General features: G+C 31.2%; 1 protein-coding gene and 1 long non-coding RNA gene across 5 annotated transcripts; both read left to right on the top strand.

Moving 5' to 3' along the window:
• The first annotated feature begins 2,052 nt into the window (after positions 1-2,052).
• On the top strand, positions 2,053-5,593 carry LOC141706870 (putative F-box protein At3g16210). Of its 4 annotated transcripts, XM_074509744.1 has the most exons (3): positions 2,053-3,511; positions 4,539-5,363; positions 5,483-5,593. In XM_074509744.1, exon 1 carries the CDS (start codon positions 2,182-2,184, stop codon positions 3,418-3,420), a length of 1,239 nt encoding a protein of 412 aa, XP_074365845.1. In that variant the 5' UTR covers positions 2,053-2,181; the 3' UTR covers positions 3,421-3,511; positions 4,539-5,363; positions 5,483-5,593. The 4 variants fall into 4 exon arrangements, with proteins under 4 accessions (XP_074365845.1, XP_074365846.1, XP_074365844.1 ...); XM_074509745.1 differs by lacking the exon at positions 4,539-5,363; XM_074509743.1 differs by having other exon boundaries at positions 4,999-5,593.
• A 13,432-nt stretch (positions 5,594-19,025) lies between these two features.
• Positions 19,026-24,272, top strand: LOC141706869 (uncharacterized). Its single transcript, XR_012568923.1, has 3 exons — positions 19,026-22,727; positions 23,180-23,229; positions 23,471-24,272. It is a non-coding gene; the product is annotated as an uncharacterized LOC141706869 (long non-coding RNA).
• Positions 24,273-26,473: the final 2,201 nt, after the last annotated feature.

The following is a 26,473-nucleotide window of genomic DNA, read 5'->3' as shown; positions in this document are numbered from 1 at the left end:
TCAAAATATGATGTCTTGAATATCTTTTTTATTGTTAATTCTTCTGTTTCACTTTGAATTTGATTATATATATCTGGTTTAAAACTTAGGGTTTGTGATGTTCCTCCTTCGTATTCATCCATTTGATAATACATATCTTTTTTTTCACTTATTTCTTCTAATGACATTTTATCCATCTATATTTTATCCAGTTATATTATTTGTTAAAATTATTCTTTTAAGTCCTTGTATTCTTAGTTTATCATTTCTAAATGTTATTATCATATTTCCAAGTTGTTGGTAAATTCTCATAATTTCTTCGTTATTCTCTCTTGTCCATGTTATTTTATTTTTTCTTTCTAGTAATTTTTCCAGATCTATTTCTAATTTTTCTTGATTTTTTATTAATTGCTTTAGTTTTCTATTATTTCTAGTTATTGCATTTGGATCTGTCCAATTCATTTTTTAATTTTTTGTTTTAAATCGTCTATTAATCTATATTGTTCAGTTAATACTTCTTTTAAGTCTTTTATTTCGATTTCTAAATTAGTTTCTTTAATAAATTTTTCTCGTTTTAATAAAAGTTTTTCTTCCTCTAGTCTCCTAATTTTTTCATCTCTTTCTTCCAACATTGTTTGTAATATAGCTATAATATCTAATTTTTCATTTATTATTTGCATGTTTATCTTACAACTTTCAATATGTTGATTTATTAGCCTATTATATGTTGGTTCTTTATCAGCTATATACTGAATTGATCGTATCCTTAAATCTTCCATAAGTCAGATTAATTGTCTGTATAAAATTTTCTTACACATCTGTTGTGTTACTTTGTTTTCTACCATAAATAAAATTAATAGAGTTGCTATTATTTTAGATTTATATCTTTTATTCCTTTCTCTATTTATTCTTGTCGGAGGTCTCATTTAACCATCAAATTTTATTTCCTTTTTACTATTCATGTACCTTTTACTATTCATTAGTTACTATTCACTGTTTACTATTCACGGCTACTTTTGCTACAGTGTTTTACTGTTCATTTCCCGCCTATTACTAGCTCTGATACCAATCTCTGGGGGTTATTATTATGGATCGTTTATATATCTACACAACCCTAAAGAGGGAAGACGAGGGAAGGTGCATGCATTTTCGTATTAATTAATATGGTTATTTTTTGCATGTAGTAAGCAATAGACAAAATCAAATTCATTATTTTAAATGAAATCATCTCTATAACCTCATACTAATTATACATCATAATCTCAGAAAACATTATTTTATAATGCTATCATATACAATCAGATTTAAATCAGAATTTTTTTACCTCTTACAATAGCTTTCTGGTCACCGGAAGTCTCAACTCACCCTTGCCCTATTATCCATAACGCTCTCCAAGCTCCTTTGGATATTCTTTGGCTGGATGCAGGAGTCCTCACACGGTCTCTTCCATATCGCTATTCTTCAAGATAAGCCCCTTGTGTAACAATAGGCATACCTGTGTCAACAAAAGAATCCCACTCCAATATAAACTGTCTCAACAAAACAGTATGTCATAAATAACTTATGACATCTTGGCAAAAAAAATAACTTATCACTTAAAATGAATAAATAACTTATAAGTGGTAGCACCGTCAAAAATTTTCAAAAAGGGCACTTATTTGGGTTGCCATGTGTTTTTAAGTCATGGAAATCTCTATTTTTCGCACCCGATTTTGTACAATCTCATTTTAAAAGCACTCTCAATAAAGGTGGAGTTACATGTGTTTTATAAAAAAGTAAAATAATAAAATTAACAATGATTAACCTAAAACTGTTACAAAATTTAAAAATAGGATATATATATATAAATAAAATGATAAATGAGATATATTTATAAACAAAATTTAAGGTGGGATATAGTCATAAAAAACTCTATAAAATATTATATATTATCACTTTTGTAATGTTAAATTATCATTCATATAAAAAATATAGATACAAATATTAGGAAATATCTATCCTTTCAAAATTAACAAGTGTATATATTTTCCTGTTTGTTTTTTGGTTAATTACTAAATTTGTTAAATACTAACCTGAATCGAATTGGAACTGATATGATTTCAGACGATCCAATCCAACATAGAACAACTAGGTTTGTGTCCTATATATATATAACTTTTGCAAAGAGATCGATCTCAATTGATTATTATATATTCTGAAATCATGGAATCCTTTTTAATCGGCGGCTATGATACAACAGAACCATTGAAAAAGAAAGCCAAATTGATGCATCTGCCAAGCTGCACAAATGTTAGAAGAACAACGGAGCTTCCGGAAGAGATAATGAATGAGGAGATACTCGTGAGATTGCCGGTAGAAGATTTACTCAGGGTGCGATGTGTTTGTAAGTCATGGGAATCTCTCTTTTTCACACCTAATTTTGTACAAGCTCATTTTAGAAACACTCTCAATAAAAATTCTGTTTACCGAGATTGTCTTGTAGCTCGCAAATCTTTCGGTTTCAGTCTTCTCTCTCGTTATAAAGAAACTATGATTCACCCTCCTAGGCCCAAAGTCCATGCTCTCTGCAACTCAAGATTGGTTGGTTCCATTAATGGGTTACTTTGTCTAGTCCATCACAATGAATTTTTTTTATGGAATCCAATAATTGGTAGATATAGATCATTCACTATTCCACGAGAGTATGTCCCGAATGTTGATAATCGCTCTTGGCCAAGATATCGATACCTAATTGGATTTTGTTGGGATTGCATGGAAAACGATTATCAGGTGATTGTGTGCTATATTTTTTCAAGTTTTAGGCAAGGCGTTGTTTACTCTTCTAATTCGAATTCCTGGACTAAACTAGTTGTTCCAAAATTTGTGTTTCCTTCACGTGTATTTGAATCTGCATCTGGAATAGAGCAGATTACACCCACTACCATCGTGAACGAATGCCCATACTGGTGCTATTCTAGATTTTTGCCTAAAATGAGGCGTAAATACACCGCTATTGTAAAGTTTGAGGTTCAAACTCAAAAGTTTAGGTCGTTACCGGAAATTGACTACGCCCTAGTTCGCGGACAGAATTATAATTTTGCCAATTTCATGGATTGTCTTGCTATCATGGTGTATAAATCAGAGTCTCCCAAAACATCAGTTGAGATATATATTTTGCATGAGAAATCTGGGGTTTGGAACAAGGTCTTCACTATTGGATCACCACAAAGTAACCTGAATATTGGGTCATTGTTACAAGGTTTTAAGTTTGGTGATGAAATTGTAATACAAGTTATAGACAAAGTTTTCTGCTATGATCTCCAAAGTGATGAAGTTAAGGGTTTTCTGGGTAGTAGTAATCAGTGTAAGGTATTAGAGTGTTTCAGTTATACAGCTAGTTTCGTTTTCCTTGAAGGAATGGAGCGGGTGCAAAGTAGAACCATTGAAGAAGTCGTGGTTTAACATCAAGGTTGATTAATGAAGCGGGTGCAATGCAAGACCATCTTGAAGAATAAAGAATGGACTATTTGTGAAACTTTTACCTAATTAAGAGGTATGCTCTTTATTTGTGAAGTTCATGAATTATTATGAGCAGGGATTCTATGGTTAAGCATTTGCCTTGATTCTTGGGAATGATTATCTTGATTTTGCGTATGGCAATTCTGTAAAAGATCTTTAAAACAGGACTTTATTAGTAATGAACTTTAATGAAATTATATTATCATACATGGTGTTAATTATATTTGTTCTTTTATTATGACTATTATTGCTTGGATTGAACTACATGTGATTAAAATTGTTATGACGTAGCTTTATAACTGTAATCAAGTGTAACATCTACCACACTTCTTATTTTTATGATCTTTGTATTTTGCATAATTCAGTAATTATCTATTTGAACTCTTACTTTTCTCGAGTACAGTTTTTAAAGTATTTGAAAGCTTTACAAATTCTATGGTTGATATGATTATTTTGAAACTATTAATAAACCTTGCAAGAGATGCTTATCAATAATGGCAAGTTAAGCTTGTTCGGTTCAGGTAATTTTTTAAAATTTGATATAAAAAGTCCTACATTTCACTATGTGTAATTCTTATAAAGTACTTATCAAATATTATATACCGATGTCGACACACTGCGTATTTGATAAAAAAAATCGACAAATCTTTTGGTGTTGTGTGCTACAAGTGAATGATCACATGTAATTCTTAGTAGTCCCATCTTCTCTGAATGAAGATGCAAGTTATGTAAAATTCGCGCTTATAGTTCCCAAAAAATTTGAGCAATCCCTTCATTAGTCCAACTGGAAGTCCTGAAATTGAGTTGAAGGAGTGCATGCTCTTTATCTTTCAAAGTAGCTTTATCAACGATTCATTAATCGGAGACCGAGGAACTGCTGTGTAATTCATATAGACATTTCTCAGAACAAGGACATTGGAAGGTCCTCTAATAATTACCTCTGTCTAATTTTTTAAATCCTCAGAGGAAGTTCTCCTCGGTTGCTTAGTTGAATTTGGGATAACTAGTGAATCGACTTTTTGTGCCGTTGTGCTAATCATACAGAATTGTAATTTTGCCAGTTTCAAGGATTGTCTTGCTATCATGGTGTATAGATCAGAGTCTCCAAAAACATCAATGGAAGTATATATTTTGCATGAGAAATTTGGGGTTTGGAACAAGGTCTTCACTATTGGATCACCACAAAGTAACCTGAAGTCTGTGAATTGCAGATCAGCAATGGCTTCTATAGTTAAGCCTTTGTATTGATTCTTTGGTGTGGTTATCTTGATTTTTTATTCTGGAAATTCTGATAGAGGAGCTTCAGGACCTTGAAGCTGGAGTACAAAACTAATCTAAAACTATATCATCATACTTGATGTTAATTATATTTGTTCTTTATTTTCGCTTTAATCTAGCTTGAACATATGTTTGACTATTATCATTATGACTAACAGTGTTGTACCATCATTCAGCTGCCGGAAAATATTCAATGCTTAGGAGCTTGACGTTTAATACTCGTTATATTTTTCTTAAGCACAGGTCCTTACCATACACAGGGTGAGGGTTTCTTAGCTCTTCTTTAATTCCCACCATCACTAAATCCACAACTCATCAAAATTGCCTTGAGTTTCATGTACTTGCAACTATTTGTCTGTCGCTGTCAAAATTGAGAGTCCTTGGAGTAAAGTATACTTTGGGGCATACTTTTGTCTATATTGAGCTGAAGAAGAGATACAGTAGTGTGTTCACCTTGAAGAGATTCGCCTCTTGATGTTTTAGTGACCTAACTATTTGCATTATGAGCCAGAGTAATTTATCACGACTCAGGGGCTAGATAAATCAGATTTGAAGGCAATGCCGAGTGATTCATCATTCATATAGAGATTCCTCAGAACGAGAACATTGTAAGGTCCTGCATTATGTAGATCCCCGGATGCTCTAACTTTGAGGTGTTTTCTAAAGAGAGGGATGTATTAATTTGTTAGTCACTCATACCTATGAATCTTTATATTTCTCTTCGCAGCTGTAAGAGGCCTTGGTTTAGCATGACTGCATGAGAGGTTGCTGTTTTCTGGATGAGTTAAGCAAGCCTTGTTTTAGAGCTAATTTTGGAAGATGTTAACTTGTATGAAGACTTTTGCTGTCTGAATAGACTTATGATTCTTTTTTGTTTTTTATTTCTCGGATAGTCGGAGGAAGTATTAGGCCTTTTATGGACAAATGACGTATCTCTAAAGAAGACAGACGTATATTGTTAATTTTATTTGTTTACGTTCTCTTCTTTTTTTGACATAATGCTTATATTTCTATTCTTAATCCTGTTGTAGAACCCAAATTTTCTTTCAAATTCAGTTTGAACACAATGATTAAATAAATCACATAAGTATTACTGCACTGAAAAACAAGTACATGCAAGATAACTGTAATTTTTCGTTCTATAATATTGCATTAACCATGTAATACATTGCATCTCTTGTAATTAGAGAACTTGTAATTAGAGAACATGATCTAGATATTGGCAAAGGTGGGTATCATATTGTATCTCTTCCAAACAGTATAAAAAAATTCACCTCTTAAAAACCAGAGGGAGAGAAAAACAATTAAAAGAGCTGAAGCTCTGTTTTGTGTGTGAGTGAAACAAAAAAGACTGTAGCCTGCATTTATATTAAAAAAAGCTGTAACTTTCTTTGTAATAAAAGTGAAGTGAATCAAATTTTATTTATTTTATATATTGAGTTTGATTTAAAGAAAAAGAAGTGAATCGTATCTTATCTACTGTATGATATTAAGATAAGGGAAAATGAATTTTTCCGTCACTCAACTAATCATGTTTTTAGGAATTTACCATTCAACTATATTTTTTTCTTTTACTCACTAATGTTAGGTTCGTATTTGTTTTTAGTCACTAACGTTAGGTTCGGATTTAATTATTAGCATTATGTCAATTTTTGACAGCATTATTAAAATATAGTTAAAATATAGTGGTAGTTTGTAATATTTTAATGATTTGATATATATCTATATCTTTATATATAGTACTTCATATGTCTCCAAGACGTTTACCTTGGTGATGAGAGTTTGACAAGCATTTTTAGGCTCCTAAAAGATGTAGTTTCATGAATTATTTTTAATTTTTTTTCTTCTAAATAATAATTTAACGTTTAAATTTTTATATACAAAAAAATCTTTAAAATAAGTTATAAACTATGTTTGTAAGATAAATACCTGTGGGAGTTGTTTGATTTAAAACTAAATTCACATTATTACAACATTATTAATTTTTGTGTTTATTCACAATTCTGTTAGAATGAATGGGTTTATAGTTTTGATTTTGAAAGTGTCGTTTGGTAAAATATTGACATGTAATTTTTTTTTAATTTTTTATAAGTACTTTATGATCAGTTTGCTAATTTGATTATATTGAATTTTTAATTTTTTTTATTTTCCAATAATTTTAGTATAGATTGCGATGGCTCTTCCTAATAATTTGGTTTTGAGTTTAGTACCTCACCTAAAAAGTAACAGACGTATATGAACTGATTTTATGCATATATTTACAATGTATATACATCTGTTCTGACCAGATGTTTAAAACAATATGCGTTCTTTCGATAACATACGTATATAATTCAAAATATTATACGACTCATCCATATGCATCTAGCAAAGTCAGACACATATAAGTTTTCTTATAAGACAAATATGACATTTTTTTACTAGTTATCACTATATTTTAATAATGTAATAAAAAATTGACAAAATACTAATAATCAAATCTGAACATAACGTTAGTGACTAAAAAAAATCTGAACCTAACATTAGTGAGTAAAACAAAAAAATTATAGTTGAGTGGTAAGTTTCTAAACACACAATAAGTTGGGTGACGAAAAAATTCATTTTCCGTAAGATAAACCATATGATATTAAGATACAAAAAAATATAACAAGAGCCTATTTACAAGCCCCAGTGATGTACAGCACCAAACACTGATTTCATAACGAATAAAATGTCAGCCATGTGGTCAAATATGTAATAGTAGGGCTAAATTTTAGGAGTAGAAATTTTGATAATGCATTAATTGCTTTTGTTCTTCACCTTGGCGTCTATAAGTACATGGCATTGGTGAATGTAAAACTTGCACCAAGCATCCTAATATATGCTATCTATCTCTCTCTGATTATCATTCTTTCCCTCTCAGATCTAGTAGCCCCTTCTAATATTATTAAAGCTGGTATATTACAACACGTTATCAGCACGAACCCCTGCCAAAACTGAGAAGGTATATTTTTAATTTAAATGTACATATATATGAGTAGACGCGGTTACACCCTCTACATATAATTTAAATATATATGACCGAAGTAGACGTGGTTATACTCTCTACTAATAATTTAAACATATATGGTCAGAGCACCGTCTATTATTTTACGGTACCATTTAATTTTGGGTAATACCGAAGTATAGTGAAAACCTTAATTTATAATTTGCATGACTATCGAATAATTACTTTTTGCCCCTAACTAACTTATGCAGGATTGTCCACATTAATTTATTATTGATCGGAGATAACCTGCCTCCGCAGACGTCCGTATGGCGGGTGAAAACCCATTTGTCATTTTATATATAGATATGTTTATATTATTAATGATAATAATGATATATACATTGATTATTGTGTACTTGTTAACGCACCCGATTAACTAGGATTTTATGTAATATTTACATTGATGAATTAAAATTTAATATTTTCGTGTTAATTCAGATTTAGTATGACAAATATTACAAGCTTGTCCTTCGTTGCCTTGGACATTTCTGGCGATAATTATTTATCATGGGTACAAGATGTAAAGTTGCATTTGGGTTCAAAGAAATTAAGTGATACAATAAAGGCAGAAAATAAATCTACGACTGAAGAAAACTTTACCTCTATAATTTTTCTCCGACACCACATGCATGAAGATTTAAAATCTGAGTACTTGGAAGTCGAGGATCCCTTTATTTTATGGGAAAATCTAAAGGATAGGTTCGATCACCAGAAATTAGTTTATCTACCTACAGTGAAAATGATTGGCTAATTTAAGACTTCAGGATTGTTAAGAGTGTCCGAGCATATAACTCTGCTTTGTTCAAAATAAGTTCTAGGCTTATCATGTGTGGTGAAAAAGTTACGGAAAAAAGAAAAATCGATAAAATACTATCAACTTTTCACCCCAACAATATCAACTTAGTAGAGATGTACAGGGAGCGCAAATTTACTAAGTTCGGGGATCTTCTATCAACTCTCCTCGTTGCTGAACAGAATCATGAATTGGTGATTAAGAATCATCAATCCCGTCCAACAGGATCTGCCCCATTAACTAAGTAAATAATATGTCATTCCAGCAGAATGTACGTGAAAAAGGGTATAGAGGTGGACGGGGCCAAGGGCGGTACCGTGGACGACGTCGGAGCCACAGACATTTTCGTCCATATAACAACTCTGGTCACCAAAAGTGGCAATCTGAATCACATAGTAAAAGAAAGGCACCACGAGGAGGAAAAACTGAAAATGTTTATTATAGATGTGGCATGAATGAGCACTGGACACGTAATTGTCATGCCCCAGATCATCTTGTTAAGCTATACCAATCTTCTCAAAAATCAAAAGAGAAAATGGTAGAAACAAATTTCGCCAACAATAACATAGATGATTTTCTGAGAATCACAACTGGAGGAATAAGCATTAATGGTCCGAATGAATCTAGCGAAACTCCCATATGGGAGGCTGAAGATTGGTTTCATATATTTACTATAGTAGTATGTATTGTGTGCTTTATTTTGTTTGAACTATGTAGTGTGTTATTTTCTTATCAAAAAAATTATGTTTCTCAATTATATACAGAATGGATCCTGAAGAGTGAAGACATATGCATTGCTGATTGTGGTACAACTCATACGATTCTACAGAACCAAAAATATTTTACCCAAATAACCAAAACTGAAGCTCAAGTCGGAACGATTTCCGACGTATATAATATAATCGAAGGTTTTGGAAAAGCTAGTTTCGTCCTACATAATGGTACCCACATACACATTCCAAATGCATTATATTCTAGTAAGTCTACTAGAAATCTTCTTAGTTTTAAAGATATCCGACTTAATAATTTTCACATCGAAACTACCTCTGAGGCTAATAGTGAATATCTTTTTATTACTTCCGCTAATCCTAGCAACAAGAAAATCTTAGAAAAGTTTCACTCATTTTCCTCAGGATTATATATGATAAAAATTAGAACCATTGAGTCGCACAATGTCATTGCTTCCAAACTCATAGATCCAAAATCTTTTACACTTTGGCATGAAAGATTACGTCATCATAGCGTCTCTATGATGCGTCGTATTATAGAGAATTCTTCTGGTCATCCTCTTAAAGATTTTAAAGTTCTTTCCAACAATGACCTTCCATGTTCAGCATGTTCTTTGGGAAAACTGATTACTCGACCATCCCCTATCAAAGTTCAGCTTGAAAGCCCAACTTTTCTAGAAAGGATCCAAGGCGACATATGTGGACCTATAAACCCATCATCTGGCCCATTTAGGTACTTCATGGTATTAATCGATGCCTCAACTAGATGGTCTCATATTTGTCTTCTCTCAACTCGTAATGATGCTTTTGCAAAATTACTTGCCCAAATAATCAAATTACGAGCTCAATTTCCAGATCATTGCATCAAGTCAATTCGTTTAGATAATGCCGGCGAATTCACATTTGCAACTTTTGTCGACTATTGCATGTCTGTAGGAATCTCAGTTGAACACCCAGTTCCTCATGTACATACACAAAATGGGTTAGCTGAGCCCTTTATCAAAAGACTCCAACTTATTGCAAGACCGATATTGTTAAAAGCAAAATTACCTACATCTATTTGGGGTCACGCAATACTTCATGCTGCTAATATTATATTAGGATAAGACCAACTTCTTACAACCAACATTCTCCGCTACAACTGGTACTTGGTCAAGTTCCTAATATTTCTCACTTCAGAATTTTCGGATGTACTGTATATGTACCGATTGCTCCGCCACAAAGATTGAAGATGGGAGCTCAAAGAAGAATAGGTATCTACGTTGGTTTTGACTCCACATCTATAATTAGATATCTGGAGCCGCTAACCGGAGACTTTTACCGCAAGATATGCAGATTGTCATTTTGACGAGTCTATGTTTCCTCCCTTAAGGGGAGATAAACATTCAAGTAAAGTTAATCCTAACATAACATGGAATGCATCAGGATTATATTTTCTAGATCCACGTACCGGTCAATGCGAACTTGAAGTTAAAAGAATTATTCATATACAAAATATCGCATACCAATTACCTGACGCATTTAACGATTCTAGAAATATAACTAAATCTCATATACCTGCAGAAAATACTCCAGCTATAATAGATATACCAATTTAAAAATCAGATACAAAAGAACTGGTTACAGAATCAAAGCCACGCCTGAAGCGTGGTAGACCGGTCGGTGCAAAAGATGTTGGAAAAGAAAAATAAAGAAAATTGCCCCTGAAGTGGCACATGCTCCGGAAGAAGCAAATACCCCTGAAGTGGTATTATCTCCTGAAGAGATTCCAGTCCCCGAAGATACGGGATTAAACACTCATGAAATTTCAATAAATTATGTGCATGATATGAAATTATAGGATCGAAGTAAAGCCGTAATCGATGATGTATTTGTGTATTCTGTGGCATTGGATGTCGACATAAATTGTGATCCTGAACCACAAAGTGTAGATGAATGCCGTCGAAGAAAAGACTGGCCAAAATGGAAAGACGCAATCCAAACAGAATTAAATTCATCACGTAAAAGAGAAGTATTTGGACCTGTTATCCAAACACCATTTGGTGTGAACCTTGTTGGGAATAAATGGGTATTCATAAGAAAACGAAGTGAAAAGAATGAAATTATGAGATATAAAGCCCGACTTGTAGCACGTGGGTTTTCTCAAATGCCTGACATTGATTATCAAGAGACATGCTCGCTAGTGATGGATGGAATTACCTTTCGTTTTATATTAGGTATGACATCTAAAGAAAATTTGGAAACACGTCTTATGGACGTCGTTACTACATACCTATATGGTTCACTTGATAGTGAAATCTTTATGAAAATCCCAGAAGGGTTAAAAATGGATGAGTTCAAGAAATCTCGTCATATATACTCCATTAAACTTCAACGATCATTGTATGGACTGAAACAGTCTGGTCGTATGTGGTATAACAGACTTAGTCGTTATTTACAAAAGAATGAGTATATTTAGTAACAAAATTTCTCCATGTGTTTTTATCAAAAAATCACAATCTGGTTTTGTGATTATTGCTGTATATGTCGATGATTTAAACCTTGTAGGAACAGCTACAGTGGTTGATGAAGCTGTCATACACTTAAAGACAAAGTTTGAAATGAAAGAACTTAGAAGGACAAAAAATTGCCTTGGTATATAAGTCGAACACTTGTCATCATGAATTTTCCTCTACCAATCTACATATACAGAAAAGGTTTTGAACAGATTTTACATGGATAAATCTCATCCATTGACTACTCCAATGGTGGTTAGATCTTTAGAGCCTGATAAAGATCCATTTTGACCATGAGAAGATGATGAAGAAGTTCTCGGTCCTGAAATCCCATATCTTGAAGCAATTGGTGCACTTATGTACCTTGCAAATAATACAGGGCCGGATATTGCATTTGCTCTGAATTTATTGGCTAGATTTAGCTCTGCTCCGATGGACAGACATTGAAATGGCATCAAACATATATTTCGTTATCTTCGTGAAACAATTGATTTTGATTTATTCTTCCCAAAAAACTCAACATCACAGTTGATTGGATATGCAGACGCTGGATATTTGTCAGATCCTCATTTTGACAAATCACAAACTGGATATGTGTTTATATATTGCGGTACAGTCATTTCCTGGAAATCTACGAAGCAAACTACAGTGGCAACCTCAACAAATCACTCAGAACTCATTGCGATTCATGAAGCCAGTAGAGAATGTGTTTGGTTGCGGTCTATCATCAAGAATATTCGGGAATCATGTGGATTATCAGACATCACTAGAAGTCCTACAATTATATTTGATGATAACACTGCATGCATTGATCAACTCAAGGAATGATATATCAAAGGAGACAGGACGAAGCACATTTCACCAAAATTTTTCTACACTCATGAGCTTCAAAAGAATGGTGAAATTTATGTACAACAAATTCGGTAATGTGACAACCTTGTTGATTTATTCACGAAATCATTACCGAATTCAACCTTTAAAAAATTACGACAGAACATTGGAATGCGTCGACTCAAGAATTTGTTTCAACAAAATTAAGAGAATACTTAGTTTTTCCAAGGGGAGATTGTACTCTTTTTCCTTCGTCAAAGTTTTTATCCCACTTGGTTTTTTCTTTGACAAGATTTTAACGAGGCAGTTTATGATCCATACCACAATGACAATCAAAGGGGAGTGTTGTGAATTGATTTTCCATGTGGTCAAATATGTAATAGTAGGGCTAAACTTTAGGAGTAGAAATTTTGATAATGCATTAATTGCTTTTGTTCTTCACCTTGGCTATAAATACATGGTCTTGGTGAATGTAAAACTTGCACCAAGCATCCTAATATATGCTATATATCTCCCTCTGATTATCATTATCTCCCTCTCAGATCTAGTAGCCCCTTCTAATATTATTAAAGCTAGTATATTACAACAAGTCTTAATTTGTTGTGAAATTCTTTACTCAATCTTTAACACGTTGAAGGGCAATTGTGTCTCAGCTCCATCCATAAACCCAAAACATCAACATGCGATAGGAATTCTATCAAGAAATCCAATCGAGCATAGTAAAGTATGTGAACACTCCGGAGATATTCCAAATAAGGTTAGATGAGCAAGGGGAAGAAAAACTACAGAGAAGAAAGATTGAAGAAAACAGATAAACGATGCAAACATGAGATTCACATCAAAACAATGTCAGCTAATTGTATTAGTTCCTCATCAACGTACTTCTCTGCCTCCGTTGTTCAGAAATGAACTGGCCTGTCAAATCCTGCAAAATATCAACATATCATTAAATGCAACTTTTCCATTGCCATCCTAATCATAAACCTTTAAAATAGTCGTAAAAAAAATCAAATGTAATAACAACAATAGAGTGGAAAGTGTAATAACAATAGTAAAACAAACATCGGAACATAAGATTATATAAATACGGAAAGGATTAAGGTAGCTTTTGGAAACATTGTTTTCATTTCAAAACCGGGAATTTGAAATCCATGATTTCAATTCTAATTTTTTATTTGGAAATTCAAGAAATTGAGTTTCAAAATTTTGTTTTATGATTTTTCTAAAATTTGAAATATTTTTTTTTCTTGTTTTATCGGACAATTGAAATATTAATTTTAATTATATATATTTCAAGATAAATGACTGGAAAAAAATCCTTTAAAAAAATTTGAAAAACTTCTCGTGAAAGGGTTCTCATGAAACGTATCCCATGAAATTCTTCCTTCTAAAAAATTCTCCTGATAAACATTTTCATCTGGAAGAAGTTTTCACAAAAAATAATTCTCGGGAAAAATTTCCGAAAAAAAAGTTTTTTGGAAAAAATTGCCAAAAAAATTCCCGAAAATTGTTTTCGGGGAAATTTTTATCGAGAAAAAATTCTACGGAAAAATTTTCTGTGAAAAAAATTCCGAGATATATTTCCCGAGAAAAATTTATTGGGAAAAAATTCTCGGAAAAATTCCCGAGTAAAAGTTCCCGGGAAAAAAGGTCGGAGAAAAAATTCTCGGAAAATTTTTACGAGAAAAGTTTCTCGAAAAAAAATTTACCAAAAAAAATTCCTGATAAAAAGTTCTCGGGGAAATATTTTAGGAAAAAATCCTCGGAAAAAAGTTCCTTGAGAAAGCATTCTCGGGAAAAAAATTCCGTTGAAAAAGTTCTCGGGAAAAGTTTCTAGAATAAAAGTTCTCGAAAAATTCTCGAAAAAAGTTTCTAGGGAAAAAATTACCGAAAAAAAATCTCGAGAAAATTTTTTGAGAAAAGTTTGCCGGAAAAAAATTTAACGAAAAAAAATTCTCTGGGAAAAAATCTAGAGAAAAAGTTACTTTTCTTGGGGAAAAAATTACCAAGAAAAAACTCCCGAAAAAAAGTTCTCGAAAAAAATTTACCGAAAAAATATTTTCAGAAAAAAAATCTCGGGAAAACATTTCCAAGAAAAAATTCTCGGAAAATAATTCCTAGAAATATTACCTTGTAGATGCATTTTATACCAATTCAGCAAAAACTACCCTATTGAGATACAACCGAAAAAATCACAAGGGGCGACAAAGGGATAGGGAAAAAATTGAGTTCATTCTCTTTGTTGATGATTGTTTAGTAAAAACAATTATTACCTTCCTCCTTTTTTAGTTATAAGTTTACCCTATATTCCTCAAGTTTCATTCCCCGCCTCCCATTAGGTATTTGAATTTTCCACTTTTGTTTTCTTATTTCAATTATAATTTAAATTTTGGGCCTAAAAAATAAATTAGTATGCAAAATTAATTTTAAAAATTAAAAATGATTTATAATTTAGTTTTTATAAATTAAAAATAATTTTGATATAAATTTATATGTTAATTTATTAAAAAAGTTATTGGTGCTATTAAATAATTAATTTTGTTTGTTTATTACAATACTAATATATTATACTATTATAATATAAATATATTTGACTATATTGAGATTGCTTAATATTAAAAAATATAAATTAAATATAATCATATAAATTTTTATTCCGTTTCGGGATCTGAATCAAACATATAATACAATTTTGAGTCATTCCTTTTCTTTCTCTTCCTTTCCCCTTCTCAATTTCATTATGTTTCTCCGATATTACCAAACACCCTCTCAAAGTGATGTTATCCTCTTGTAGTGAAACTAAAATTGCTCACTAAGGCCCTGTTCACTTCAACAATTTTTTGGAAAAATATTCTAGGATAACAAAAAAAAAGTAAAACATGTTCAAGTCTTCAGTTTTCCAAAAAAGAAAACCAAAAACTGGAAAATAAGGTTTCTAAATTTTAACTAAATTTTAGAAAAAATTTGAAAACTGATTTTAGATGTTTTCCACAATTTTCCATATAAATTAGAAAATAGTTTTCTAACTTTAGAAAACTAGAAAACACTACATAAAAAATAGGTTATTTTAACGTTATCCATGGTACACCACTTTATATTTTTATCTAAACTGTTTTTGTTCATGTTCTACTTTTCTCTCCGAAGCTCTTCTCCACCTCTATTTTTCTACCTTATTTTAAGCACCTTTCATTAAGGTATGATTGTTTGTTAATGTTATTCATTATTTTTTAACCTAATGGTGTATGTATTGTTTGTATAGTTTTAATGTTATATATATTACAATTAATTATTCTATTGTATATTGCAACAAATATAGATGGGTGCACACCCTGGAGAACCTGTGGAGTGGACTGAAGAAACTGAGAAGATTTTTTTAGAGATTTTGGCCGAAAGAGTTAAGAGAGATCCAAATGGAGCTCCGATTTTTAAAATAACTGACTGGTAAGAGATGGATGACAAGATGTTTGTAAAAACTGGAATAAAGTATTGGCCTGAAAAATAAGTAATTTTAGGTGGATTTGAAGGTCTTGGTGATAATGTTGGTGGTTTTGAGGCATGTGAAGGTCAATCTGATGTTGTAATTTTGAAGATTCGCATGTGAAGGTCAATCTGATGTTGTAATTTTGAAGATTCAGAGAATGAATATATACCAGGACAAAGAAGAGCGCTAAAGAAGAAATCTGCAAGTGAAAAGTATGATGTTCTAATGCAAATTTGGGAGCATTCAATGAATGCCAAAAAAGAAAGAGATTTTGCAAAAGAAGAGAGATACAAATCACAAAAAGTTGAAGTTACAGGCCTGGATTCTGATGAGTACTCTATTAACAAATGTATGGTTGCTCTTAATAATTTATCTGAAATCACGACATCTTTCAATAAAGCACTGGATTTCTTTACTAGTCTTGATTGGAGAAAAATATTTCTACTAATGACAGAAAAAAGGGTTGGCTTGATGATTTGAAATAAATTATTTAGGAAGTGCTGGTTTTATTTGAATTTGTTTTCCAACAAGATGAAAGAATTGTAGAGTTATTCTTAGTTCAACATGTTTATGCCTGCTAATTCTTGTTAGACCTTTTACTACGAAGATTACTTGTTTAAGTGTGTGTGAAGTACTCAACATGAGCTCCTGATCTTGTTGGTCATTATTGAGCTAATGGTAAGAAACTTTCTAATATGCTCCAAGTTCTTTAGGTTTATATGATGCAAAGTCTTTATAATAATGTCTGACCAAAGTAGTGATGTACTGTGCAATTTGAGTTTTGTATGGAACAGGTTAAAATAATGTGTACAATTCACCAAAAATTTTGCTCATTCACAAGTAAAATTTAATCTACTTAACAACTGAGTAAAAAAATACTTATAAATACAATTACAAACAAGTATATGAGTAAAAAAATACTTATAACAATATTATTGTACTTTGTTTTTACTAAACATTAACAGTATTAAAGTAGTATACAATGTACATATAATTTTTATATAATAGTTATTATCCATTTTTTAGAAAAGGTTACATTTATTATTTTACTTTTTTTTGTTTGGTTGTTTTATTACACTTTACTTTTAAAAAAATAATATTATATACTTTATTTTTTAAAAAATATTACATATATTATTTTACTTTTTTTTTGTTGGGTTATTTATTATACTTAAATATTACAAAAATAATATTACATACTTAATTAAAAAAAAGGCTACATGTATTATTTTAATTTTTTGTTAGGTTATTTTATTGTGCTTTATTTTTACAAAAATAATATTATATACGTACTATTGTACTTTGTTTCTTTTTTTTAAAACTTTAATAATATTAAAGTAATATATACTATACCTATAATTTTGGTGTAATGGTGATTATATATTTTTAAGTAATTATATGCACTATTATACTTTGTTATTACATATGTGTATAATTGTACTTTATTTTTACTACTGTACCTTATTCTTGAACAATATTAAATAATATATAATATACTTTTAACTTTTTATATAATAGTGATTATATAATTTTTAGATAGTAATGTGTACTATTATACTTAGTTTTTACAAGATACTAATCTGTATTATTGTACATTATTTTTACTAAATAAAAATGTTAAAACATGATCAAGAAGGAAAAAAATAAAAAATGGGAATTATATAACTAAACATAGGAATAAAATAAAAAAATTTAATTACAAAATATTAAAATATTAAATTAGTATATAATATACATATATAATTGTTTTCACAAGATATGCCTATATAATTTTTATACAATAGTAATATGTATTTGTAGATATTAATATGTATAAAACAAACTTGAATAATTTGGTGCGGTAGATTTATCGATGTAGAGAATTTTTTTCATATGAGTTCTAAATTTGTGTTTTACTTGTTAAATGAGAACAAGTTTTATGGGTAAATGAGTTTGAATATTTTTTAGTGTTTTTTTTTATTTTGCAAATAACTGGTATACAAATTGTACAATTCAAGTTTTGATTTTTTATTTCCATATTGAAATTAATTTATAAGTAGATTATATATAATATTAAGTATTTATAAAAAATAATAAGTAATTTTAAAAAGGAAATTTAAATATAAGATATTTTAATTTTGTAAAATATTTGTTATGTGAAACATGCTTTTTAGTTTTCCAGTAATAAAAAACTGTAACATGAAACAAGTTTACCATTTTTCTTTATTGAAAAACTGCTTTACTTTTGGAACATATTTTCTTTATTTTCCAAAATTTTCTAAGAAAATGAAAATTCAAGAAAAATAAGAAAATGAAAAACAGAAAACTTGAAAAAATACGGTATGTACCCACTTTTGTAAAAAACTATAATAAAATAACTTATCAATCTATAAATAATAAATATAAATTAAATATAATAATCTTGTTTTGAAAAAAAAAGTAAAGTATTATTATTAATATATATTATGTATGGAAATTTGCATGACTCTCTTATTATATTTGAGAGATTTCAATAATAATTGTTTTTATAAAAAAATTATATATCTATGGTACATCTTATTGCTTTATAATACGTACTTGTAAATACAATTAATTATTTTCATGTAGATTTTACACTATTTATGGAAAAAGATAATATAAAATATTATTGAGAGTATTATGCTTACATACTTATGGAAAAGTTAAAAAAACCCTGACTACATTACATTTAAAAATGTTTTTTTAATATATTTTTTAATGTCTCTTTAATATATCCTATTTGTTAAAAAATACCAATAAATGTAAATTAAAAATAATTATATGTAAGTGCGATGAGATAGCTCAGGGTTCGATTCTCGCTCATCCAAATCCCTAAATTTGTTAGGACAGATACTCAATTATAAGGATATAAGCCAGATTAGTAAAAAAAAAGAAATAATTATATGTAGTTATTCATTTTGGTTACCCAGACATACCAAACAACAATAGATCCTCAATGGATTAGAATAACTAGTTTGAGTTGGATTTGTGTTTATATATATATATGAAGGAGATTTGATCTGAAATTATTCTGAATCATGGAATGCCGTTTGATGCATCTGCGAAGCTGCACAAATGTTAGAACAACAGAGCTTCCGGAAGAGATAATGAATGAGGAGATACTCGTGAGATTGCGGGTGGAAGATTTACTTAGGTTGCGATGTATTTGTAAGTCATGGGAATCTCTCTTTTTCGCACCCGATTTTGTAGAAGCTCATTTTAAAAGTACTCTCAATAAAAATTCTATTTATCAAGATTGTCTTGTAGCTCGGAGAGGTGAGGGCTTTGTACTTCTCTCCCGTTATAAAGAAACTAGGATTGAACCTCCTATGCCCAAAGTTGATACTTTTCGCAACTCATTATTGGTTGGTTCTATTAATGGTTTAGTTTGTCTAGTCAGCCAAAAGCAATTCTTTTTGTGGAATCCGATAATTGGGAGATACATAGAATTCACTACTCCACGGGAGTATTCTCGGTACAGTTGTAATGTAGGATATACAGATAGATATAAATACCTAATTGGATTTGGTTGGGATTGCTTGAAAAATGATTATCAAAAATGATTATCAGGTAATGATTTGCTATCTTTTTGCACATTCGAGGCAAGGTGTTGTGTACTCTTCTAATTCGAATTCCTGGACTAAACTGGTTATTCCAAAATTCGTGTTTCCTTCACATGTGTATGAGGAGTGTTCATCTGGAATGGAGTACATCACACCCTCTACCATCGTGAAAGATTGGCCGTACTGGTGCTATTCTATATTTTTGCCTAAAATGAGGCGTAAATACACCGCTATTGTAAAGTTTGACATTCGAACTCAAAAGTTTAAGTCGTTACCGGAAATGGACTATGCCCTAGTTCGCGGACGTAATTTTGATTTTGTCAATGTGAAAGATTCTCTTGCTATCATGGTGTATAAAGCAAGGTTTCCAAATACATCGGTGGAAGTATATATTTTGCATGAGGAATCTGGGGTTTGGAACAAGATGTTCACTATTGGATCACCACAAAGTAAGCTGAATATTTGGTCAGTATTACAACGTCCGTTACAAGGTTTTAAGTTTGGTGGTGAGATTGTATTACAAAGTGAGGGAAAAGTTTTTTGCTATGATCCTGAAAGTGATGAAATTGAGGGTTTTGTGGGTAGTAGTAATCATTGTCATGTATTACAGTGCTTCGGATATACAGCTAGTTTGGTTTTCCTCCGAGGAATGAAGCAGGTGCAAAGTAGAACCGTTGAAAAATTCTTGGTTTAATATGAAAGTCAAGAAATGAAGTGGGTGTGGTACCATCAATTTAGAAGGATAAAGAATGAACTATCAATGAAAGTTTTATCTAAATTGAATGGTACACTCTTTCCTTTATTTTTTTCTTTTTCAACATTTTGATTAGTATGAGCAATGATTTCCATAGTTAGTGTTTGTCATTGTTCTTGGGTATGGTTATCTTGATTTTCGGGTATGACAAATCTGATAGAGGACCTTGGAACTAGACTTGTGTACCGGACTTGTCTGAAATAACTAGACTCGGGTATGAAAATTATTGCTTAAAGCTAACTTGAACTTACGTTTGACTAAATTAATTATGATGTAGTCTATATTTTCAATTAATTATTACACCATCATATTTCTCGTTTTCATTTTCTGTGTAGTTTGCCCAGTTCAATAATTCTCTTAGAAAGATTCAAATATCTTGTGGTTAAATGATATTGTGGGAACTAATCATAAACTTAAGAGGAGATGCTTATAAACGATGTCAAGTTGAGAGCTCCTTAGGTCCGAGCAACATTGTTATTAACTTTATATATGAAAAAAATAGTTCTAAATTTCTGTTCATGTAATTTTATAAAGTACATTTCAAATTTAATATACTAATGTCAAGAAACACTGTTTTTTCTAAAAAAACATCAGACAACTGTTTCAATGTTACATGGTACCAATTCACTAATATGAATGATCAGATAAAGTTCTTAGTATTTTCATGTTCCGCATAGCTAGATCCCTAATAGTAGCTTGAAGGTATACAGATACAGTTTTTGTGAAATTCGTCCTTTTTAATCTTTTGATAATACTTTTAATTTAGTTCAAGTAGAATATTATGTGTTCACTTACTGCGCACAAGGCCCCCTATCATATCCTGCTCTGCTTGAAAATACTCTGTGTATATATGAACCGTAGTAGAGTATAGAGCGCTATATATAGAACGTAGGAGATACTTTTAGTTCCCATTGAAATTGAGCAATCCTTAATAAGTCCAACCGGCACTCCAGAAATCGAGCCGAAGAAGTTCACGTTCTTCATCTTCCCAAGTTGCTTTATCAACGAAGCATGAGTCGGATACCAAAGGCACTGTCACGTGATTAATATGGACATTCCTCTGAGCAAAAAAATATAAGGTCCTGTATTAATTACCTCTGAGGGCTGGATGTAGTAACATTGAGTTGTTTGTTGACCTTGAATTTTAAAATTATCCATTTGTCCTTGGGAAAAAGAATGCACGAAGGATGATATTTATCCTAAACTTATCCAGCAGTGCAAATGAACCAAATTAAGTTACAATTTGCGGCGTATTTTCAGTTTAGCTTTACTAGCTTACTCGATATTAAATAATAGTTTCTTCCATATTAGTCCTGGATTATATTAACAATTGATTATACCTGCTAATAACTCTCCTAACTTTGTTCTGTATATGAGGGCATAGTAGGAATTTCAAAAGACGCCTAATTTGGTGTAATACCTACACCTGATGAAGTTTGTACACCAGATTTAGTGCCGTGTTACAATATTCATTATGTGTAAACTTTACAATAAAATAGTGTTGGGTTATAGTTAGTTTTACACTCTTACAACTTACACTATTATAGTGTTTTGGTGTTGGGTTGGACTCGTTAACTATTTCTTAAGCCCTGTTCATCGTCATGCATACAGTTTCTTGGACCTTCTTTAATTTCCACAATCACATCAAAAGTTATTAAGAAATCCACAATTCGTCAAAATTGCTTCGAGTTCCATATACCTAGCAACCATTTGCCTGGAAAAATTAGGGTTCCTTACTTTTGCATTGTGTATCATCCTCAACTGTACCACAGTTAGCTGTTTAAGCTGACTGTCTCTATTTATGAAGGTCTTTTTTCTCATTTTGACATAAAAATCTCTGAAGCAGCAAATTTCTTTCATTTAATTGAAAAAGCTGTAATTATATGTGAAGCAGAGTAGTTTATTGTGACTCAAGGGCTAGATAATTACAGTAGTCCTTCTGGTTCCAAAGTTCAACTTCGATAAAGATTGAGCAATCCCTTCTTAGGTCCAACTTGAAGTCCCGAAATCGAGTCGAAGAAGTTCATCTTCTTTATCATCCAAAGTAGCTTTAGGAACGATGCAGGAATCAGATATCAAGGCATTGCTGTGTGCTTCATATAGACATTCCTCTGAACAGGTACCCTGAGGACCAGATGTATTAACCTTGAGCTGTTTGCTCAACAGTGGGATGTTTTAATCCGCCACCTTCTGCATCCTTCTCTTTTTCTTTGCAGCTGTAAGATGTCTTGTTTTTGCAGGAGAGGATTTGTTGTTACTCGTACAATAAATATTTTTGAAGGCGTGCAATTTTTCACTTGAGGTAATGTATATGTATACATATAATTTTTGTTTGCTTAACATGCACGCACACACAGATACACATATATAATTGATTTTATTATTGGAAAAACCGAGATATTTTGTTCAATATTAAGATAAGAGCCATTACTTTAGTTATTATTATTATTATTAAGCTTTTAGTTGTCAACTTTTTTGTTATAATCACATGTTAATATACAGGGGAACAATCACATGTAGGGAAACTATATGATGGCTTAATAAAAAAGCATTTATAAATATCTTCACATGCACGGAGTGAGACTCTCTGTCTTCTTGTTGAAGGGTCTCCTAACGGGGGCTGGATTTCTTTGAGTAGTTTATTATGAGTTTTGTTCTTTTCTTTTACTTACCAAACTGCCATTACACATTCTTTTTCTCCAAGGACTTGCTTAGCTTAGTGATGCTTATATTGTGTTGCATGGTGACTTTCAGAAAACAAATTTGGGTTGGCATCAAAAGTAGTTAGAAGGGAGAACTAGCAGGTAAGATACAGGTGCTAACGTCCAGTTATATTTGTTCTGTGGAAAATCTGGAAGTACATTATGAATAATCTAGTGACATGAGCAATACATAAATCTTGCACAGGATAAGTTTGCCTTTTGCTTTTTTGTAAGGAAATGATCGTTTTATTTTAGGCAAGGCCTTGGGTCCGTTTTAAAAATAATGGCTTATGTAAATGTTTAAGTTTGAATGTACAATGTTCTTTTTATATAAACATGGTAGGTAAAGGTATGAGGCAGTCACGGGTTCCTGTTTTCTGGATGAGTTGAGAGCAATCCTGGTTTTTAGAGCTCAGGATTATTTGGAATGAACTGATTTTGGAAGATTTTAACTTTTGTAGAGACTTTTGGTGATGCTGCGGTTGATTTTGAAAGAATTTTTAGGCTTGAAACTTGATAAAGACACTTGCTGAGATGACCTTCTAGCTTAATGGCTTGCTTCGAAGAATTATGGCTGAAACTACCCTATTTGTCTTTTTTCCCTTTAGTTCGTTACTAAATTAAGGATTATTAGAAGTAAGAGGAGCTATCTTGTAAGCTGGTAACTGGTGAATTGATTCTTGGTGCTGCTATGCTGATTATGTAGGGATTTTAAGCTTGAACCTTAATGAATTAGGTTTCTGAAGAGACCTTGTAATTCAAGGGCTTGCTTGCATTCGAGATCAAGAGAGATTAGGTGAATGATGCAGTGAAAGTGCTATCTGTCCATAACATTATCGTTGGATTCAAGATGAATCAGGGAGCTATGGTAAGTCAGGTTTATACACCTGAGAAGCGCTGTCGGTCATCTTTTGGGTGTGCAGTAGATCAACCATAAAATCTGAAACTTTCAAATGTATTCTCGAAAAAATTCGAGCACACAGAGAATTATTGAACCGTGCCCATTATTTACTCTTCTAAAATGATGATTCCGCATTGCACCCCTTCAATGCTTAATTTTGATGTTAAAGCACAAATTCTTCAATGTTTCTACTTTCCACTCGCTCCTTTCCTTCAAGGAAGACGAAACTAGCTGTATAACTGAATCCCTCTAATACGTGACACTCATTGCTTCTACCCAGAAACCCTTAATTTCATCACTTTTAGGATCATAGCAGAAAACGCTGTCTCTACATTGTAATACAATCGCATCACCAAACTTAAAACCTTGTAAAATTGACCAAATATTCAGGTTACTTTGTGGCGATGTAATATGTTTTTGGAGACTCTGATCTATAAACCATGATAGCAAGACAATCCTTGACATTGGCGAAATTATACTTCTGTCCACCAACTAGGGTATAGTCAATTTCCGGTAACAACCTAAACTTTTGAGTTTGAACCTTGTTGGGCCCGAGAATAAAGGAGGAGGAAGGATCATAGATAGGGGCTTTAATATATAACTAGTTTATAGCCGTGCTTTGCACACTGGTATTTCAAAAATTATTTAATAAAATAAATAAATAAATTTATAATTAAAATTGAATAATATAATTCTGAAAGATTAAGTTATCTATTATCTATATAATAAGTGTATTGCATCTGCATATTATGATAAATTTATTTAAGAACTACTTTCGTTATATAAGTTATTTTTATGTTATATATTTTATGAAATTATTTCTATAAATAGATTTGTCAAAATTTAAAGTTTACTTCAAATTTGTATTAAAAACTTACCATAAATAACATAATTCATATTTAAAATTGTATTGCAAAATTTCTATAATTAAAATGGGTCATAATAAATATATGGATCTTTTATAAACCTAATATGGATACCAAACCTAAAAATGTATAGTCCACTGAGTCAAATTAAAGTTAAAAATTATATCTGAACCAAAATATGGATACCAAACCTTAGGAAAGGGTTATCCAGCAATTTATAATATATAGATTTTGTAATAAAAGCTCAATAGGGGCCCAATTGTAAAGGGAAAAACCCATTAAGGGTTCTCTATAAATAGAAACTAATTGCCCTACTTAAAGTATTAAAGGGGTTGAAAAAATAAGTATTAATAAAAGAATTTTGTTCCTCACTTAAATATGGCTCAAGTATAGAGCCATCAATCTCAGTAATTATCTCTTCAGGAAGCTCAGGCATTGATGGTTTCGGTTTGTTGTTCAAATTTGAGTTCGGTGCTGATGCTGCTGCAATTTTCCTATCATTGTCAGATAATATGTTAACTCTAGAGTCCATGATTCAGAACAATCAATTCAGACCTCCTTTGAAGCCAAATCAAGAATCAAAATTAGATTAAAAGCTTGTTTTTTAATTAGATTAAGTAAAATCGGGTTGAAGATATCAAAAGTGTTTTTATATGGGATAAACGTGATTACAGACGGTCACTATTCGGTATTGCATATTATATATTTTTATATTTATAAGTTATATTTCATATTTACACATATTCACACATAAATTGGGGGTCTTTCGGAAAATAGGCTCTTCGTTCTTTTGAATGAGAGGAAGGCTGCGTATATCATACCCTTCCCAGACCTTGTTTTTACCGATATACCGGGTATGTTTGGTTTTGGTCTGATTTTATGTTAAAAAAAATTATTTTTGTTAAGGTATTCCCGACTTCTAATCGTATGTTTCATTCCTATGTCATTAAATTATAGTTAATTATGGGGGTGTCAATCGTATTTTATATTTTTTAAAAAATATAAAAAAAATACATTATCAAAATACACGCATCACACCCTCATCTTATAACTGTTAAGATAATCAATTGTTGATATAGTCTACGTACAATATGGTAGAAACTTTCTAAAGTGTTGATTCAGCAAGTTTGTAACTTAATTTGATTCCTTTGCAGTCCTAGAGAAGACAACTTAAGAATACATTTTGGAAATTTTAAAATTCAAGTGTAACAAATATCTCACTATATAGGAGTGTGCTCTTTCAGGATTATGATTTCAACCCGCTTAATGAGAATAAGGTTATAATATTTTTTAAATTTGTAATCTCATTTTCGTTTTCATTAATTGAAAGTATTAGTATTCAAACATGTATTAGAAGTATTCATTTTCGGTTCCTATTAACCAAATTGAAATCATAAGATCCAAACTGACACTAAATTTTTTTTATCATCCATAATCACAGGTTGAAATTCCATGATTCAGGTTGAAATTTCATGATTCAAACGGTCACTAAAATCTACTCAGGGGAGCAAGGAACATAAACTCCTTCCATTCAACTTCTGGACCTTCACTTGTACTAAAATGTAGGACTCATGTTTCT

Source organism: Apium graveolens, chromosome 2 (genome assembly GCF_009905375.1).
Source record: "Apium graveolens cultivar Ventura chromosome 2, ASM990537v1, whole genome shotgun sequence".
Classification (NCBI taxonomy): domain Eukaryota; kingdom Viridiplantae; phylum Streptophyta; class Magnoliopsida; order Apiales; family Apiaceae; genus Apium; species Apium graveolens.
Note: the sequence above shows the minus strand (reverse complement) of the source record. Positions and strands in the feature narration are given on the sequence as shown.